Raw genomic sequence first — 17,245 nt, 5'->3', positions numbered from 1 at the left:
TAAACTTTGTTAGTGCTGTTTCTTTGCTATTCTTTTACCTTTCTTGGTCAGAGCGATGTAGTGGGAGCTGCAAGCTTCACGTGCTCAACTTTGGAAGAGAACTTTGGCAAAGTTATCTGTGGTACCCATGAGCTATTGTTGCGTGTGGGAAGTGGGTAATTGAACAGTAAGATTCATGTGCTTTCTACTTCACCAGAAATCTTTGACAGAATGCCCATAATTTCTGCAAAGCTGAGTGTGCGTGTGACAGGTGCTGACAAGGCTAGAAAAGTAGGTGCCTCTTCGATTTCTGAGATCGGCCCTCGTGGTCTCTGAGCAGCCCAGCTTTTGAGAAAGCGAGCGCCTCTTCGATTGATTCGGAGAACGATGCCTCATCGATTTTTGAGAAAGCAATCATGCTGGGGGTCTGGCTCTCGAAGATTCGGGGAGCAGTGTCTCTTCGATTTTTGAGAAAGTAATCATGTTGGGAGTCTGGCTCTCGAGATTCGGAAGGCGGTGCCTCTTCGATTTTGGAGCAAGCAATCTTGTTGGGAGTGTTTTCTCGAATGTGAGTAAAGGTTGGGCATGTTTGCTAGTCTACCTTGCCACGAAGCACAGAGGTTGACACACAGGGACTTTCCAATTATCCAGCAATGGTACTGTTCCTTTACCCTCTCTTCGATTTTTAATAAAGTAGTCATGTTGGGAGTCTGGCTCTCGAGATTCGGAGGACGGTGCCTCTTCGATTTTGGAGCAAGCAATCTTATTGGGAGTGTTTTCTCGAATGTGAGTAAAGATTGGGCATGTTTGCTAGTCTACCTTGCCACGAAGCACAGAGGTTGACACACAGGGACTTTCCAATTATCCAGCAGTGGTACTGTTCCTTTACCCTTGTGGGTAATAATATGGTAGCTAGACCTTCAAAATTTATGGGTCTAAACTTTGTTAGTGCTGTTTCTTTGCTATTCTTTTACCCTTCTTGGTCAGAGCGATGTAGTGGGAGCTGCAAGCTTCACGTGCTCAACTTTGGCAGAGAACTTTGGCAAAGTTATCTGTGGTACCCATGAGCTATTGTTGCGTGTGGGAAGTGGGTGATTGAACAGTAAGATTCATGTGTTTTCTACTTCCCCAGAAGTCTTCGACAGAATGCCCATAATTTTCGCAAAGCTGAGTGTGCGTGTGACAGGTGCTAACAAGGCTGGAAAAGTAGGTGCCTCTTCGATTTCTGAGATCGGCCCTCGTGGTCTTTGGGGAGCCCAGCTTTTGAGAAAGCGAGCGCCTCTTCGATTTCTGAGATCGGCCTTCGTGGTCTTTGAGCAGCCCAACTTTTGAGAAAGCAAAAGCCTCTTCGATTTCTGAGATCAACCCTCGTGATCTCTAAGCAGCTCAGCTTTTGAGAAAGCAAACGCCTCTTCGATTTCTGAGCAGGCGCCTCTTCGATTTCTGAAGCTCCGTCGAGTGCAGATTTTTATAGGGGCTGGCATTAAGTTCTAAAGCACACTTGAATCTCCACCAGTAGAAGCTTCATTCTTGCACTTCTAAGATCTTGATTTGTCCGACCTCTTCTCTCTTCAACACCTTTGAAAATGTCTGGCCCCTCCGACCGTCGTTTTGACTTGAACCTTGTTGAAGAGGCAGCCCCGCCTTCTCCAGACAACATATGGCGCCCATCCTTCGTCTCCCCTACTGGTCCTCTTACCGTTGGGGATTCCGTGATGAAGAATGATATGACCGCTGCGGTGGTGGCCAGGAACCTTCTCACTCCCAAAGATAACAGACTACTTTCCAAACGGTCTGATGAGTTAGCTGTTAAGGATTCGCTGGCTCTCAGTGTTCAGTGTGCAGGTTCTGTGTCTAATATGGCCCAACGCCTATTTGCTCGAACCCGCCAAGTTGAATCATTGGCGGCTGAAGTGATGAGTCTCAAACAGGAGATTAGAGGGCTCAAGCATGAGAATAAACAGTTGCACCGGCTCGCACATGACTATGCTACAAACATGAAGAGGAAGCTTGACCAGATGAAGGAAACTGATGGTCAGGTTTTACTTGATCATCAGAGATTTGTGGGTTTGTTCCAAAGGCATTTATTGCCTTCGTCTTCTGGGGCTGTACCGCGTAATGAAGCTCCAAATGATCAACCTCTGATGCCTCCTCCTTCTAGGGTTCTGTCCAGTACTGAGGCTCCAAATGATCCCCCTCCGGTGCCTTCTCTTTCTGGGGCTCTACCGACTGCTGAGACTTCTCCTAAGCAACCTTTGTGAAGGCTCCCTCTTGTGTGTTTATTTTGACTCATGTATATGTACATATTTGTAGCTTATCGGGGATATCAATAAATAAGCTTTCCTTCATTTCAACGTATTGTGGATAGTACATCCCTATATATATAGTCCCTTATTACAAACAAGCTAGTAGTCTAGCTACTACAACTTCGCCGCCCTAGTTCAAAGATGACATGCTTTGACTTTCATGAAATATGAAAAGTCGTAGTGCGACATACGTACGTGCTTCTCCTTCATCTCAGGATGAAATGTTGATTAGTCCAAGAATAAAAAGTATAAATAAGTTAAGTAGGGTGAGAGATATGGTACTACTGAGCTGCGCATGCATGTAAACCCTTTGGAGCAGGTACTTTTGCCCTAGCTAACTAACTGGTTAAGTTCAATCACCAGTTTCCTTAATTCAAAAGGTATTAATCCTGTACGTTATCGGGTTTTTCTTGTCGCCAAATTTGTCATCTTATCACGAGTACTTGCTAATTATCTCATTAATACAGATTAATTTCTTGAAAGTTTTTCAGAGAAGGATGGATCAAGAATCATTTCCTATGGCTGGAGGAGACGACCAATACAGCTACAGTAAAAATTCCGGTGCACAGGTACATGTTTCCTACCCTAGTTAGTAACCTGCAGATGCTGCTGACCGGTTCTGTAAATGCATAGCTAGCTTTGCTAGTTGTATGTTTGAAATTTGTACTGTAAAGTTTTTCACACTTATCAATTTAGTTAAATAATTAATTAGGGGTTGATTAGTTATTTACCGTGCAGGGGAAGGCAGCCGATACTGTCAAGGGAATGCTGATTGATGCCATACTTGAAAACCTACACATTGGAAATCATCTGTCACAAGGAAATGTTGTTTCAAACTCATCATTTTCCATTGCTGATCTAGGTTGTTCTGTTGGCCCCAACACATTCATCGCGATCGACAATATTATGGAGACTGTGACACAAAAATTCAAGAACGAAGGCCAATCTTCTTCGCTCCCGGAATTCCATGTCTTCTTCAACGACCATGTTTCAAACGATTTCAACACTCTCTTCGTCAACCTTCCCCCGAATAGGCAATACTTCGCAGTTGGAGTTCCCGGATCATTTTATGGAAGATTGTTCCCCAAGGCATCCCTTAATTTTGTTTACTCTGCGTACTCCGTCATTTGGCTTTCTAAGGTACCTGAAGGCATAGCCGACTTGAATTCACCTATATTAAACAAGGGAAGGATGTACTATTCGAATGCGCCTGTTGAAGTTGGTCACGCATATTCAGTTCAGTATGCAAAAGACATGAAGTGTTTTCTGGATGCTCGAGCGGAAGAGCTCGCTCCTAGAGGCTTACTGGTGCTTCTTGTTACCGGTCGTCCGGATGGGACGCTTCCAAGGGAATGTTCTTGTGGCCCGCTTTACGAACGAGTTGAATCTTGCCTTATAGATATGGTAAATGAGGTAGGTAATCGTCAAATTTTGGTCCCATTTATTGGTCGTTTGAAGGTGCAGAACCGTGACTCAAATTTTATTGATCGTAGTCTTGGATTAGTTAATCGCTTCAGTTTTAGGTTTAGAGTCAAATGAAATACTTAAAACCCAGAATAAAAGCTCTAAGGGTCAATTCTATATCCTAAATGATCAAACCTGCCAATAATGTAATTAGTGGTAGACCGTTGACCCGTCTTTCTGAAATCTTAACACTTAAATTTGTATGGGCATTGCAGGGGTTAATAAGCCAAGACAAACTGGACACTTTCAACCATCCAACGTACAGCCCATCAATGGAGGAGCTGAGTGAGCTAGTACACGAAAACGGGTGTTTTGAGATTGCAAGACTGGAAAAGCAACCTCGGGCGTCCCCCTCTTATAGTACAACAGGAGAGGTTAGAGCCGGCATGGGAAGCCTTCTCACAAACCACTTTGGCTCTGAAATTTTAGATTCGCTTTTCGATCGGTACTCAAAAAAAATCGAAGCACAACCGCGTCCGGTCCTCACTGCTGGTGTTGATGATATGGCTTACACATTATTTGTCGTTCTCAAGCGAAAACATTGAGAAAATAAAGATACGTTGTCCATATTCAGTTGATCTGTTTTATGTTCTGTTCTTAGTTGTTGCTCTATTGCTTTCGTTGTAACTTGTAAGGAATAAAAGTTGGTGGTGGATTTGTTAATTTCTCTTCCACGTTGAAGGTTGGATTATGAAAACTAGTTATTGAGATTGTTATATAATTGAAAAATCTGAAGGCAATGGTGTTGTGATTGGCTCATATTTTGTGCTGGCAACGATGAAATGACCTGTGTTTGCTTTCGGTGGAAATATCACATGGTGTGGGCTGCATGAAAGTTGCAAACAAGTGCTGCAAAGTAAAAGCAAAAGTGGACAACAAACCAAATGCCTTTCGGCTAGTAAACTAAACAAAGAAAAGTTTGGTGGACATCATCATGAGTAAAGACACAATGCTTATGCTTGTAAGAAAATAGAAAAAGAGGGTTGCTTTTACTTTAATGATTATGAAGAAATGTGATGATGGCTTGTCCTTTATTTAATGCAAGGAAATGCTTGCATTATGTGTGCTTGCCGAGGGAGAAGGTCTGCATCAGGAAAGCATCCAAGGAGATGGTTAGAGCATTTGGCTCTACCATGAGAAAGGTTGAACATGGGTTGAGAGAAAATCAAGAGAGCTTGAGTGAAAAATATTCTAGTGAAAGAACTCTTGGGGTAGAATGAGGCTCTTAGAAAATTCTATAAGTGGGTGTGCAAGGGATTCGGGATTGAGTTATGTTGATTTAACTCATGTGTATCTTGTACTGTTATTCTCATAGTGAAGAACAATATCTCTCCATGGACGTAGGCAGGATTTTTGCCAAACCTCGTAAATTTCTTAGTATCTTTATTTCTTGTATTTTATTTTGTTCAACTGAGTGTGATTTAGTGAGGTTGTAATCTGAATCTCGTTTTCACACTAACGAACGGGCCAAGGCACAACAAATGGTGGTTGAGGGGATACTCGAAAACCCTAAACCAACACATTCATCGCAGTCAACATCATCATAAAAACTGTAACACAAACATTTCAGATCGAAGGCTAGAAATCTTCCCTACCGGAATTCCACGTATACTCCAACGACCAAGTTTCAAATGATTTGACTACTCTCTTTCACCACGTTCCCCAAACTTCTCGAGCGCAAATATTGATTAGAATGCGCATTGGGCAACTGTCTGTCTCGATCTTCCCTTCGGCTTGGGCAATGCGTCCAATTTGTGGTCGGAATCATATAACAAACAACAGTATGGTCTTTTTTTCGCAAATATTGATTAGAATGCGCATCGGGCAACTGTCTGTCTCGATCTTCCCTTCGGCATGGGCAATGCGTCGAAGTTGTGGTTGGAATCATATAACAACCAACAGTATGGTCTTTTTTTCTTTTATGTTTGGCTCATATTTTGCAATAGATGCCGCCTGCCGAGAGTTTGATGCTCAACCGCGGCGTAATGTTGGTTAATTAGCAGTTGTCCAATGGTTAAATTACGTAGTTTATGTTGTCTGCCTCTCCTTTGATGTTGCCTATAAGTTAAAATTCTACCTGGTAAAGTCAGACGGAACAGAATATGAAACAAAATGGATGAATTCCAATTGTGCAATGCTAGCAGTATAAAAAGTAAAAATTGGTAAAAATTCTTCCTTTTTAATTCATCGAATCGAATGGATTTCTGTCCTTGTCTTTAAAAAGAAACAGCTGACTGGAAAACGACGAAAAAATTGGTCATAAACAACGATGATTAGTCTTAATTAATTTAATATCAAGCAGCTGAACTAGATATGTTTATTATTTATAACAACCCCCAGGGGACAATACGTGCCATTACTCCAACCGCACGAAAATGGAGAGAAATAGAGAGATGGCTGCACCAAAGGAACTAATTGAAGCATTTCCAATGAAAAGTGGAGATGGTCCCAACAGCTATGCCAAGAACTCCACTTACCAGGTTCTTCTTTTGTTAATTTTGTGGACTGATGAATTTTCGATGTCTTTCTATACAAATTATGGTTCCAAAACAAAGTAACTGCTATATAATCATGCCTCACAATCTCTGGTTTTGCAGAGACAACTAGTGGATGCTGGCAAAGAAATTCTAAGCAAGACAATTGCGGAAAAGCTCGACGTAGAAATCTTGTTATCTTCCAATAGTACCTTTCGCGTTGCGGATCTTGGTTGCTCTGTCGGTCCTAATACATTTTCCGCGGTTGAAAACATACTTGAAGCTGTAGAGTTGAAGTATCAAAGCCGAGGGCTGAGTTCTCAAATCCCTGCTGGATTTCAAGTCTTCTTCAATGATCACACCTCGAATGATTTTAACATGCTATTCCGCTCCCTCCCACCAAACAGGCGGTACTGTGCAGCGGGCGTACCTGGTTCTTTCCACGGTCGCCTATTTCCTAACGCTTCGATTCACTTTTTCCACTCTTCTTTTACCATTCATTGGATGTCTAGAGTGCCGAAAGAGGTTGCAGACAAGAACTCCCCTGCTTGGAATAAAGGACGAATCCATTACCTAAATTCCACGGACGAAGTAGTAAGGGCTTACGAAGCTCAACATGCCGAGGACATGGAGTGCTTCCTCCATGCCAGGGCACAAGAGATTGTGCATGGAGGACTGATGGCACTTACCATTCCAGGCCTCCCTAGCCTCCCTCACGAAACCTCTTATCCTCGTGCAGCGCGAAACGGGACTCATCAACTAGTAGAATCTTGTCTTATGGAGATGGTTCGAAAGGTAATGAAAATATGTTGTGACTTCAAACATTATTATCCCATATTTAATATGTGATAGATGAAAAATTGGAAGATGAAATATCTTTGATTGAACTTTACTAACATTCTAGTTTTCCCTTCTGCAGGGCATGGTTAGCGAAGAGAAAGTAGATTCGTTCAACGTGCCGATATATTATATGTCTCTGGAAGAATTGGAAGCTGCTGTAGAACTCAACGGATGCTTTAACGTGGAGAGAATCGAAAATCTGCCATTTCCACAAGGCAGTGGCTCCATTGGCAAACTATTCATATCTCACATCAGAGCTGCCATAGAAGGGCTTATCAAGCAGCACTTTGGCCATGAGATTTTAGACGAGCTCTTCGACTTGTGTTGCAAGAAATTCGAAGAGCAACACCTCGAGTATGCGTTAGGGAGGCCGATTATCTATCTTGCTGTGCTTAAACGCAAGGCAAATTGATCGTTACGGTGTCTCCTCCTCGCCATCACCAGCCCTCCTCTCTCTTTCTTCAAACCCCCACACCAGATTAGTTATCATGGTCGTCGACTCGTCACCGTAGAGAATAAACGCTGATTCTTCCAACTTGTAGTAATTATCGGTCAAGAAATTGAATTAAACCTATCAAACAGAATTGGAGTCAAAGAATCACATTTGGTTTAATTTTTCATTAAGAATTAATTTTCAATGTTTATTTAATTGGTCACATCTGGAAAATTTGGTGGCCTGGTGGCCTGGTGGCCTAGTCACTTACTCGTCATCAATTAACAGCACACTTGACGGAAAGAGTAACAAAAGTATGAATATGTGAACAAAACGTAACTTTAGGTATAAAAATGAGACGAGAAGAACTAAAGGTAGCAAAAAAAGTGTAAATTTCTCGATACTTAGCTCAAGTGGCTTGGAAGGACGAGATGGAAATGTCGGATTCCCCTTGTATAACCGAAAATTCGCTGCCTGCAAAATATATTAAATCTGTAGCAAAAACAAAGTGTGAATTTCACGATACTTACCTCAAGTGGCTTGGAAGGACAAGATGGAAATGTCGGATTCCCCTCGTAACCGAAAATTCGCTGCAGGAGCGAGATACTCTCTAGCCTGCAAAATATATTAAATCTGTTTGAAAACCTTTGGATTTACATATAATTGCATTGTATTTTATTAAGCTAGCCGTCCAATTTGTCTTACACTGCTTCATTACCATTAACTATTAAATTTACTTTTAATTAATTTGTTTCTGTGTTTTGATTATCTCTATATATGCCCCTCAAGATACGATAATGACATAAAACCCCACTCCCAGAGAAAGAAACTGTGAGAGATGGCTGCAGCTGAGGAGGAAACCAGTAACTTCTCTGAACCCGAAGCACATCCGATGAGCGGTGGAGATGGTCCCAACAGCTACGCCAACAACTCAACTTTGCAGGTAATGAGGATTCAATTTCTTGTTTAATTGCGAAAACCGTTCTTTTGTAACGCTCATTCTGTTACTCAAGATTTTGATGATCTCTTGCGAAGCAGCAATTAACAACTCCGATAATGGTTTCATCTCAATGTTTACTAAGATTGACGCATTTTGTGTATGGTTATATTAACATGTAGCAAATAGATTAAAAAATATGTTGACGGGGGTTTTTGCACTTTTGCAGAAAGGAGCCGTGGATTCTGCAAAAGAACTTATAAGCAAGGCAGTTGCCGAAAAGCTTGACACAGACGTGTTGTTATCTTCTAACACCTTTCGCGTTGCCGATTTGGGTTGCTCGGTCGGGCCAAATACTTTTTTGTCTGTTGAAAACATACTCGAAGCTGTTGAACTAAAGTATCAAAGCCAAGGGCTGAACTCACAAATCCCTGAATTTCAAGTCTTCTTTAATGATCATACTCTCAATGATTTTAACAAGCTCTTCAACTCCCTCCCGCAGAACAGGCGATACTATGCTGCTGGCGTGCCTGGTTCTTTCTACGGCCGCCTATTTCCTAATGGTTCTATTAACTTTTTTCACTCATCTTATGCCCTTCAGTGGCTTTCTAGAGTACCAAAAGAGGTAGTGGACAAAAATAGTCCGGCATGGAACAAAGGAAGAATCCATTACTCAGATTCCACTGATGAAGTCTTAAAGGCTTACGAAGCTCAACACGCTGAGGACATGGAGTGCTTTCTAAATGCCAGGGCACAAGAGATTGCAGAAGGAGGATTGATGGTACTCATCATTCCAGGCAACCCCAATACTCTCCTTCATTCAAATTCAATGGGACATGTGACCTTTCAACTTATAGGGTCTTGCCTCATGGACATGGCTAGAAAGGTAAGCAATGATATGTGTTGTCATATGAAATAACTTCTATATAACTTAACAAGCAACAACAAGAAAAAATGATATTTCAATTATTGCGCTGCGTAGAATTGCGAAAGACATTTCCTTTATCGCTGCTATGTGTGCAGGGAGTAGTGAGTGAAGAGGAAGTAGATGCATATAACATACCTCTGTACGCCATGACTCCCCAAGAACTGGAAGCTTCTGTAGAAAGAAATGAACTTTTTAACCTAGAGAAGTTGGAAACATTACCTCAAGTGCCGATTCCTCGCACTGTCCCTTTAACCCAACTCGCATCACACGTAAGAGCTGCCTTTGAGGGAGTCATCAAGCAGCATTTCAGAGAAGAAATCTTGGATGAGCTCTTTGACTTGTACCTTAAGAAACTTGAAGAACAACCCTCTATCCTTACAGCGGGGACTTCAACTGCAATTAACTTTGTGGCCGTTCTTAAGCGGAAGGCAAATTGATGCGATGAAGTTTGGTATTTGTCAAGCTACAGTTAAACTTCCTTTGCCTTAAAAATTTGTTGGATTCGCCTTGTGAACGAAGAAATCGATGCTCTTGTTTAAATGATGTTTGTAAACCTTTGCCTCTAAATATAATTGATGGTATTCTATTAATTTTCTCCAATGGTCACACTCCAAATGATTTTAACATGCTCTTCCAATCCCTCCCTCTGAACCGGCAATACTATGCTGCAGGCGTACCCGATCTTTCTAGGTTCATATATATCCCAATGCTTCCATTCACTTTGTTCACTCTTCTTATGAAGAGTGAAAAAAGGACAAATCTTTTATTCTAATTCCACTGATGAAGTCGTAAGGGCTTATGAAGCTCAACATACTGAGGACATAGAATGCTTCCTGCATGCCAGGGCACAAGAGATTGTGAATGGAGGATTGATGGTGCTTATCATTCCAGGCCGCCCGAATGATACCCCTCGTACACTTTCTTCGTTAAACCAGGCTCATCAACTTCTCAGGTTTTGCCCCATGGACTTGGCTAGGAAGGTAAGAAAATGACCCCCTGATCTAAGATTGATTATATAACACCATAATGTATCCGACGGAATGACTTCTATGTGTTTTTCCTTTATGCAGGGAGTAGTTGGGGAAGAAAAAGTAGATCCCCTTCTTTTAATCTACCTTTGTATTACATGTCTCCCCAAGAACTCGAAGCTGCTGTGGAGAGAAATGGTTGTTTTATCAGAGACTCAGAGAGAATGGAAAACTTACGTCGTGTCCCAGCACTTGACAATTTACTAAAATTAGCCAGTTACTTGCATCTCATGTTAGAGCTGCCACTGAGGGACTCGTGAAGCAACAATTTGGAGACAAAATCTTAGACGAACTCTTTGACTTGTATCGCAAGAGAATCGAAGAGCAACCATCCATCTTTGAGTCTGGGAAGGCAATTAACCTTCCTGTTGTTCTTAAGCGCACGAAAAATTGATTTGAACACACTTTTGTGGCATTCGTCAAGCTGTCAAAAGACTTTCCGATTACAGTGAATCATCTATCACATCCGCAACGCATTGATAAGCCAATCAAAAGTTATGCTTCAGTTAATGCTAGACATTGATCTCCTCTAGAACTTTCGACTTTTAACATCCCTGTGCATTCTATGCATGAAGTTCATGTCACGTATTGACTTTTGCACATGAATCCGTGTTAATGATTTGGGATCAATGACTAAAATATCGGCAAAATATCGCCGATATTATCGTTTTTCAGAGAGACCGATATTTTCCCACGTATCCCCCTAATTGTCGTCAAAATATCGCGATATATTCGATATTATCGAAACAATCGTCGTGGCTCCGCCGTCAAAAATGTAGTCGAGGCTGCGTTGTTGCAGCTGCCCAGATCTTTCTCTACAATTCAGGCTCAGACCCAAGATCTGCGCCTCCGTTGTCGGAAATGAAAAATCCATTTTCTCCGGATCCCAAAACCCGCTCGAGTTTGAATCAAACTGTTTGATGGATCCCCTTGCCTGATGGTGGTCACCGGGAGGTGAGAAAGGGAAGAGGAACGGTCCACAGGTGGTGATGGTGCTCTCCGGAGTGTGCGCCACTGTGGTGCTCGGCGGGTGTGGGTGTGGTGGTCTGCGCTCCGGGGGAGAAGAAACAAGGACATGAATGAGGGAGAAGGTTCGAGGGATTGGGGAAGGGGGAAACACGGGGAAGTGGGGTGTGTGTGTGTCTGTCTGCTCTGGGAAGAAGACTTGCAGAAAAGAGATGGGGGGAGAACCGGAGATGAATGAGGAGAGGAATGAGGGAGAATGAAGTGGTCTATGCGTGTGTGTGTGTGTGGAAGTGGGGTGTGTGTGTGTGTGTGTGTGTGTGTTATCCGAGAGAAGAAAACAAAATCCAAACCTGCTTTCAAAATATCCAGCCCACGTGTCAGTGATCGTGAGGTTTGGTCTTCAATATATTCACCCTGCTTTTTGAAGCTATTGGAAATGTCTTCCATTTTGTTCCATCGTGAGGTTTAGTCTTCAATATGTTGGACCACCTCCCGGATTTATGAGCCCCTTCACTGGTGAGGCAAACTTCACGCATGCAACACAGGATGAGGACCATGGCAGTAGGCGGGCAGGACTAGGAATTAGTGTCATAGAGAAGGACTATACTTGTAGAGAAAGAGGCAAGGGGACTTTGTCAAGTCAAGAAGATGACTTGTTATCTATAACGTCGGACTCTGTTGGAGTGGGAAGTAGTAACTATGGTTATACTCATAACCAACCATTTCCCTACCCTTTATATCCCATTCCTGTTGGGATGGAATCGAGCGATTCATGGAAAGAATCTGAGACTCAATCTTCAAATGATTTTGCTTATGGACAACATCAACCAATCTCGGATCCATATGGGTGGCATGTTGACAATTACATGCAAAATTATTTTGGGGATTTATCATTTGATGACTACTCTTCACAATACACTTACTATACACATAGAGATGATGAAGATAGTCAAAATTTTGAACCTCATAGAAACTCTATGTGGTACTAAGTCACTCATGTATCTTACCATGCAATGTATAAAATGTAAAATATTATACTAATTCATTATATATAAATGATTATGGTGTGTTTAAATTTCTTTCATTAATTACTACATATTTTCTACACTCATAATGTTTGCCAGCTCGCTGTATAATCAACTTAAATCAGTTAAATCCATCATGCAATGCATTTCCTTCTAATTTTTTTGTGATAAACTAATAGATAATTGACTAAATAAACATTCTGCAAAGTTTCAATAAAAATTTCCAAGTTTTTCTTACAATTTCCATGGTTTTTATTCAATTTTTATCGATATCGATAATATCCCGATATTTCCATAGAAATTTCCGTGTTTTTGAACTACCAATATTTCCGATATCATCGATATTTAATACCTTGTTTGGGATACAACCACTGTGACGTACCTGTTGTAGGTAAGTCCACGTGGTATGAGTATGGAGAAGCAGTCCAGGGACGGAGACGCAATTCCATCCAGGAATTTTTCAATTGCTAAATATACCATAGATAAGATATTATTCGATTTTATGCATAAAAGTCTTTAACAACAACAAAAAAACATAGAAAAAGTTGAATAGTTGGTCTGAAATTGCATCACCACCATGGACTTTTGCAGTTGTACTTTCTTCTCCATTTCTTAATTAGTTTTGCTGTCTTTGATTGGTGTCAAGTAGCAGTGATGATGCAATACAAATATACCAAAACAACATCTCCCCTCCAAGAAAACACAGAGAGAGAGAGAGAGAGAGATGGCAGCACCGGAAGCCAGCACATTCTCAGAAGCATTTTCAATGAAAGGTGGAGATGGCTCCGATGGCTATGCGAAAAACTCAACGTTCCAGGTTCTTTTATAGCATTCTTAGATTGTATCTATGTGTGTATGCGTGTGTATTTATGTATGTATAAAAGTAATCTTCTGTTGTGCAGAGAGGAGTTGTGGATGCTACCAAAGAACTTCTAAGCAAGGCAATTGCAGAAAACTTCGATATCGAAATCTTATCATCGTCCAAAACCTTTACCATTGCAGATTTGGGTTGCTCTGTTGGTCCTAACACATTTTATTCTGTCCAAAACATACTCGAAGCCGTGGAGCACAAGTGCCAAACCCAAGGGCTGAATGCTCAAATCCCAGAATTTCAAGTCGTTTTTAATGACAATACTCCGAATGATTTTAATACGCTCTTCAAATCCCTCCCTCAGAACAGACGATACTGTGCAGTGGGCGTGCCTGGCTCTTTCTACGGTCGCCTATTTCCTAATGCTTCTGTACAAGTTGTTCACTCCTCATATGCCAATCACTGGCTTTCTAGAGTGCCAAAAGAAGTAGCGGACAGAAACAGTATGGCGTGGAACAAAGGACGAATTCATTACTCAAATTCGACCGATGAAGTACTAAAGGCTTATGAAGCTCAATACGCCGAGGACATGGAGTGCTTCTTAAATGTCAGGGCACAAGAGATTGTGTACGGAGGACTGATGGTACTTATCATCGTAGGCCGCCCTGATGGTACCCCTCATTCTCTTTCTCAGGCAAATATGACCTTCCAAATTTTAGGATCTTGCCTCGTTGACTTGGTTAGAAAGGTACACAAATACGCAATCGCGTAAACAGTCTAATATGTTATAAATCAGAAACGGAAGAGAACTTTGTATCCGATTTTACAATAATTGTGCGTTTTTTGTTTAATGCAGGGAATAGTTGATGAGGAGAAAGTAGACTCTTTTAACGTACCTATGTACTGCATGTCTCCCGGAGAAGTGGAAGCTGTGGTAGGACGAAATGGATGTTTTAGCATGGAGAGAATAGAGAACTTACCTGCTTTCGTGCCCCCGGACAATGTCTCTAAAGCCAAACTGCTTGCAACTCACATGAGAGCTGCAATGGAAGGAGTCATCAAACAACATTTCGGAGAAGAAATCTTAGACGAGGTCTTTGACTTATACCGCAAGAAAATTGAAGAGCAATCCTCAATCTTTGATGCAGGAAAGTCGATAAGCTTTCTCGTTGTGCTTAAACGCAAGGCTTAGAGATTGGAACTTATATTATGTTTGGAATCATGGGATAATCTTCCCATTAGCTTCTAAATGTAGTTTCCACCGTTCTGTTTTTCAATTCCTGTAGTAATCTTCATAAGCGTTTCTACTGTTCTGTCTTTCATGGGGTGATTTTGTAGGAAACACGTCTGTTCACGACCGTTTCTTCAATTTCCTAATTTCATACAAACACGTTGAACCTTTCACTGTGTTTACACTCAAAATATACCTATTTTTACTTATTTGGGCAATTTGGGTAAAATATGGTATTTGAAGGATTAATGTGCAAGAAAGCTAAATTGGAAAGATATTTGGTTGCAAGTGGATGGGTTTGACATTATAATATTGTTTTTCCCATTTGTTTTGGTGGTGGAGGTTTGCCAAGAAAGTTGTTTAATCAAAGACAAATGCATGTTTTTTCATGCAAGTGGATGAGAATGCACCATGAGAGCTTTCGAACAAGGAACATGTGAAAGAGCCAACTTGCTTCTTTTAAATGTTAGTTTATTACAAGTGGGAAAACATGTGATGAAAGTATGTGGTAGAGATGCAAGTTTCCCTTTTAATATTATTTCTCCATGCAAGTTGGCAAATGAAATACAAACTGCCCAAGTTTCTTTCGGGCAGATGCAGTGTCTTCAGCAGGGGGTTTCCTCCAGATCTCTATTTAAAGGAGCCCAAACACAAGGATTATAGACACTCAAACAACCAAACAAATACAAGCACAAACTCTGCTCAAACCAAATTGGCCAAAAACCTTCTTTTATCTAGTTTATTAGCTTTGCTGCTCACTTGCGGTATCGATCTCATTTGTAGCTTTTATGTACTAATTTCCAGTCATATAAATTACAAGCAATCTACAATATTAGTCATTCACTTTCCTTTGTCATTTACATATTGTTCTACCTCTCCATATAAGTAAAGTCCTTATTTTTAAGGCAAAGAAAGAACCTTGATTTGAGCAACTCCCACTCAAATAGGCACAATCTCTTGATTTGAAGTCAAAAGGCGCAACCTCAATCATTTAAATCCCATCTACTAGCGGCATCTAGTAGTGGCACGCCCGCACCCACCAATCTCGTATGTGAAGTAAATCATCGGCTTACCCGCAAGGCACCATGGCGGATTTAGGGAGCAAACACACTGAAAATCTACCTAACTGCTTCACCAAAAAAAGCATCTCACAAATGCTTCTTCAGAAAGCGCTTCTTACACCAAGTGACACGCCCCGACCCTGATATTCCCGAATACCAGGATAGACACGTGCTGGCCGACACCCGAGGGTGACGAAAACCATTAATTGATACAAAAGCTAAGAATAAGAAATAAATAAAGGTTATGAATTTAAAAATACAATGAATTAGAAATTTAGGAACGTGCTCAGAGCATACAACTAACTAGAGTTCTAAAAGAATTAATATAAAATTGAATAAATAAAAAGATGAGGGTCCTACACCGAGAGGACTCGAATATGCCAATGCGAAAACGTTGATGTCGGGATCGTATGCCTAGATTCTAAATCCTGAAAGGGGGCGCAAAACAAGGGTGAGTGGACCAAGTTCATATATATACATAATACAAAAACAGTTATGAACATACTAACCCCTAGGTTTATATATAATGAAAACTATTAACATAATAAGTGATAGGTTTTTCTGAAACTCTAGCATGCCAAAATATCTCAAAAGTCATATCGCAGAAATCAAAACAGTAAACGTCCCATAAATCGTCTCGTAAGCGTGGTATGATGCTAGAAGGATCATTGAATAAATATAACTCCCGGCCCAATGCCTGCTCTGTGGTCTCTGCGCCCGTAGTCAGAGATTACCAACTCCTGGCCCAATGCCTGCTCCATGTCCCTCAGCCCGTAGCTAGGGATTATTTCTCTCGGCTTATCTGCCAACACCAGATCCTCGCCCCAGGCGGCATAGTGTCCACTAGGTACGCACAAATAGTTACGCCTCTCATAAATAACCACTTTATAGTATAAAGTCATCTATTGTCTATACTATAAAAAGGGGTTTCGAAAACATGTTCTAGCATCCTATCGTCATCCATCAGATAGTCTACCAGTTTATGGTTTTTATAGAAAATACTATATATTAAAATATAGCTCAAAATAGGCCAATAATTAATTCCTCACCAAAAACACGAGACGAAATCAATATATTTAATAAACAGGCTTAACATAAAATCAAATCATAAACTCGTAAGCATGCTATTCATTTATGTAATTAAACTATAAAATCATGTAATTTTAGAAGGGGTCCACTCACAATACTTAGCCGTCAAAAGCTGCGTCACTAGCGAAGACAGAAGCGTCACAATAATTGCCCCTAAGCACATAAATAGCACATTTAGTCAAACGATTGAATTTGGGAAAACGGACATTGAAAATGGGTTCAGGACGTCGAATTACCCTAAGAAGGGTCTTGGACGAAAACCCAAAAAGTCAACGTTGACCGGGGGTCAACGGTCAAACTAGGTCAAATGGGTTTGAGGCTTGAATCCGGATTAGGGTTTAGGTTAAATAGGATTATGATATATTGGGTTTTGGTTTTAGATAGGCCTAGAAATAAAAAGGGTAGTTTGGGCTTAATCCCAAACCCACACACAACACACACACATGCTGCACAACACACATGTACACGTGCATAGCACACATGCACACTTACACACACACACAACATACCACACACGTGCACAACACATGCACACACACACGGTAACACGCACACACGTGCATACATATACACATACGCACATACACAATCATACATACACACACACACACACACTAAATATACATACACACACACGGACACACCACACAACACACACAGCCCAAACACACCC

At 41.1% G+C, this 17,245-nt stretch overlaps 4 protein-coding genes across 6 annotated transcripts; all 4 read left to right on the top strand.

Moving 5' to 3' along the window:
* The first annotated feature begins 2,526 nt into the window (after nt 1-2,526).
* On the top strand, nt 2,527-4,412 carry LOC103438049 (loganic acid O-methyltransferase-like). 3 transcript variants are annotated; one of them, XM_008376585.4, is made up of 4 exons: nt 2,527-2,665; nt 2,777-2,854; nt 3,024-3,698; nt 3,965-4,412. In XM_008376585.4, the coding sequence occupies exons 2-4, from the start codon at nt 2,783-2,785 to the stop codon at nt 4,292-4,294; spliced, it is 1,077 nt and encodes a 358-aa protein (XP_008374807.3). In that variant the 5' UTR covers nt 2,527-2,665; nt 2,777-2,782; the 3' UTR covers nt 4,295-4,412. The 3 variants fall into 3 exon arrangements, with proteins under 3 accessions (XP_008374807.3, XP_008374804.3, XP_008374806.3); XM_008376582.4 differs by having other exon boundaries at nt 2,532-2,665; nt 2,753-2,854; XM_008376584.4 differs by having other exon boundaries at nt 2,536-2,665; nt 2,769-2,854.
* Nucleotides 4,413-6,104: 1,692 nt separating this feature from the next.
* On the top strand, nt 6,105-8,021 carry LOC103438050 (loganic acid O-methyltransferase-like). Its single transcript, XM_008376586.4, has 3 exons — nt 6,105-6,229; nt 6,347-7,018; nt 7,143-8,021. The coding sequence occupies exons 1-3, from the start codon at nt 6,125-6,127 to the stop codon at nt 7,473-7,475; spliced, it is 1,110 nt and encodes a 369-aa protein (XP_008374808.2). The 5' UTR covers nt 6,105-6,124; the 3' UTR covers nt 7,476-8,021.
* Nucleotides 8,022-8,176: 155 nt separating this feature from the next.
* Nucleotides 8,177-9,961, top strand: LOC103438051 (loganic acid O-methyltransferase-like). Its single transcript, XM_008376587.4, has 3 exons — nt 8,177-8,439; nt 8,663-9,319; nt 9,457-9,961. Exons 1-3 carry the CDS (start codon nt 8,335-8,337, stop codon nt 9,796-9,798), a joined length of 1,104 nt encoding a protein of 367 aa, XP_008374809.1. The 5' UTR covers nt 8,177-8,334; the 3' UTR covers nt 9,799-9,961.
* A 2,927-nt stretch (nt 9,962-12,888) lies between these two features.
* Nucleotides 12,889-14,598, top strand: LOC103438052 (loganic acid O-methyltransferase-like). The gene is made up of 3 exons (XM_008376588.4): nt 12,889-13,197; nt 13,283-13,939; nt 14,048-14,598. Exons 1-3 carry the CDS (start codon nt 13,105-13,107, stop codon nt 14,381-14,383), a joined length of 1,086 nt encoding a protein of 361 aa, XP_008374810.3. The 5' UTR covers nt 12,889-13,104; the 3' UTR covers nt 14,384-14,598.
* The last annotated feature ends 2,647 nt before the right edge of the window (nt 14,599-17,245 follow it).

This window comes from Malus domestica, chromosome 06, assembly GCF_042453785.1.
Source record: "Malus domestica chromosome 06, GDT2T_hap1".
Classification (NCBI taxonomy): Eukaryota; Viridiplantae; Streptophyta; class Magnoliopsida; order Rosales; family Rosaceae; genus Malus; species Malus domestica.
Note: the sequence above shows the minus strand (reverse complement) of the source record. Positions and strands in the feature narration are given on the sequence as shown.

Coding starts and splice junctions, on each gene's coding strand:
- LOC103438049 (XM_008376585.4), top strand. CDS start 2,783: ATGGATCAAGAATCATTTCCTATGGCTGGAGGAGACGACCAATACAGC. Junction 2,855..3,023: donor GTAAAAATTCCGGTGCACAG/GTACATGTTTCC, acceptor TTTACCGTGCAG/GGGAAGGCAGCCGATACTGT. Junction 3,699..3,964: donor TTATAGATATGGTAAATGAG/GTAGGTAATCGT, acceptor TGGGCATTGCAG/GGGTTAATAAGCCAAGACAA.
- LOC103438050 (XM_008376586.4), top strand. CDS start 6,125: ATGGAGAGAAATAGAGAGATGGCTGCACCAAAGGAACTAATTGAAGCA. Junction 6,230..6,346: donor CCAAGAACTCCACTTACCAG/GTTCTTCTTTTG, acceptor CTGGTTTTGCAG/AGACAACTAGTGGATGCTGG. Junction 7,019..7,142: donor TTATGGAGATGGTTCGAAAG/GTAATGAAAATA, acceptor TCCCTTCTGCAG/GGCATGGTTAGCGAAGAGAA.
- LOC103438051 (XM_008376587.4), top strand. CDS start 8,335: ATGGCTGCAGCTGAGGAGGAAACCAGTAACTTCTCTGAACCCGAAGCA. Junction 8,440..8,662: donor CCAACAACTCAACTTTGCAG/GTAATGAGGATT, acceptor GCACTTTTGCAG/AAAGGAGCCGTGGATTCTGC. Junction 9,320..9,456: donor TCATGGACATGGCTAGAAAG/GTAAGCAATGAT, acceptor CTATGTGTGCAG/GGAGTAGTGAGTGAAGAGGA.
- LOC103438052 (XM_008376588.4), top strand. CDS start 13,105: ATGGCAGCACCGGAAGCCAGCACATTCTCAGAAGCATTTTCAATGAAA. Junction 13,198..13,282: donor CGAAAAACTCAACGTTCCAG/GTTCTTTTATAG, acceptor TCTGTTGTGCAG/AGAGGAGTTGTGGATGCTAC. Junction 13,940..14,047: donor TCGTTGACTTGGTTAGAAAG/GTACACAAATAC, acceptor TGTTTAATGCAG/GGAATAGTTGATGAGGAGAA.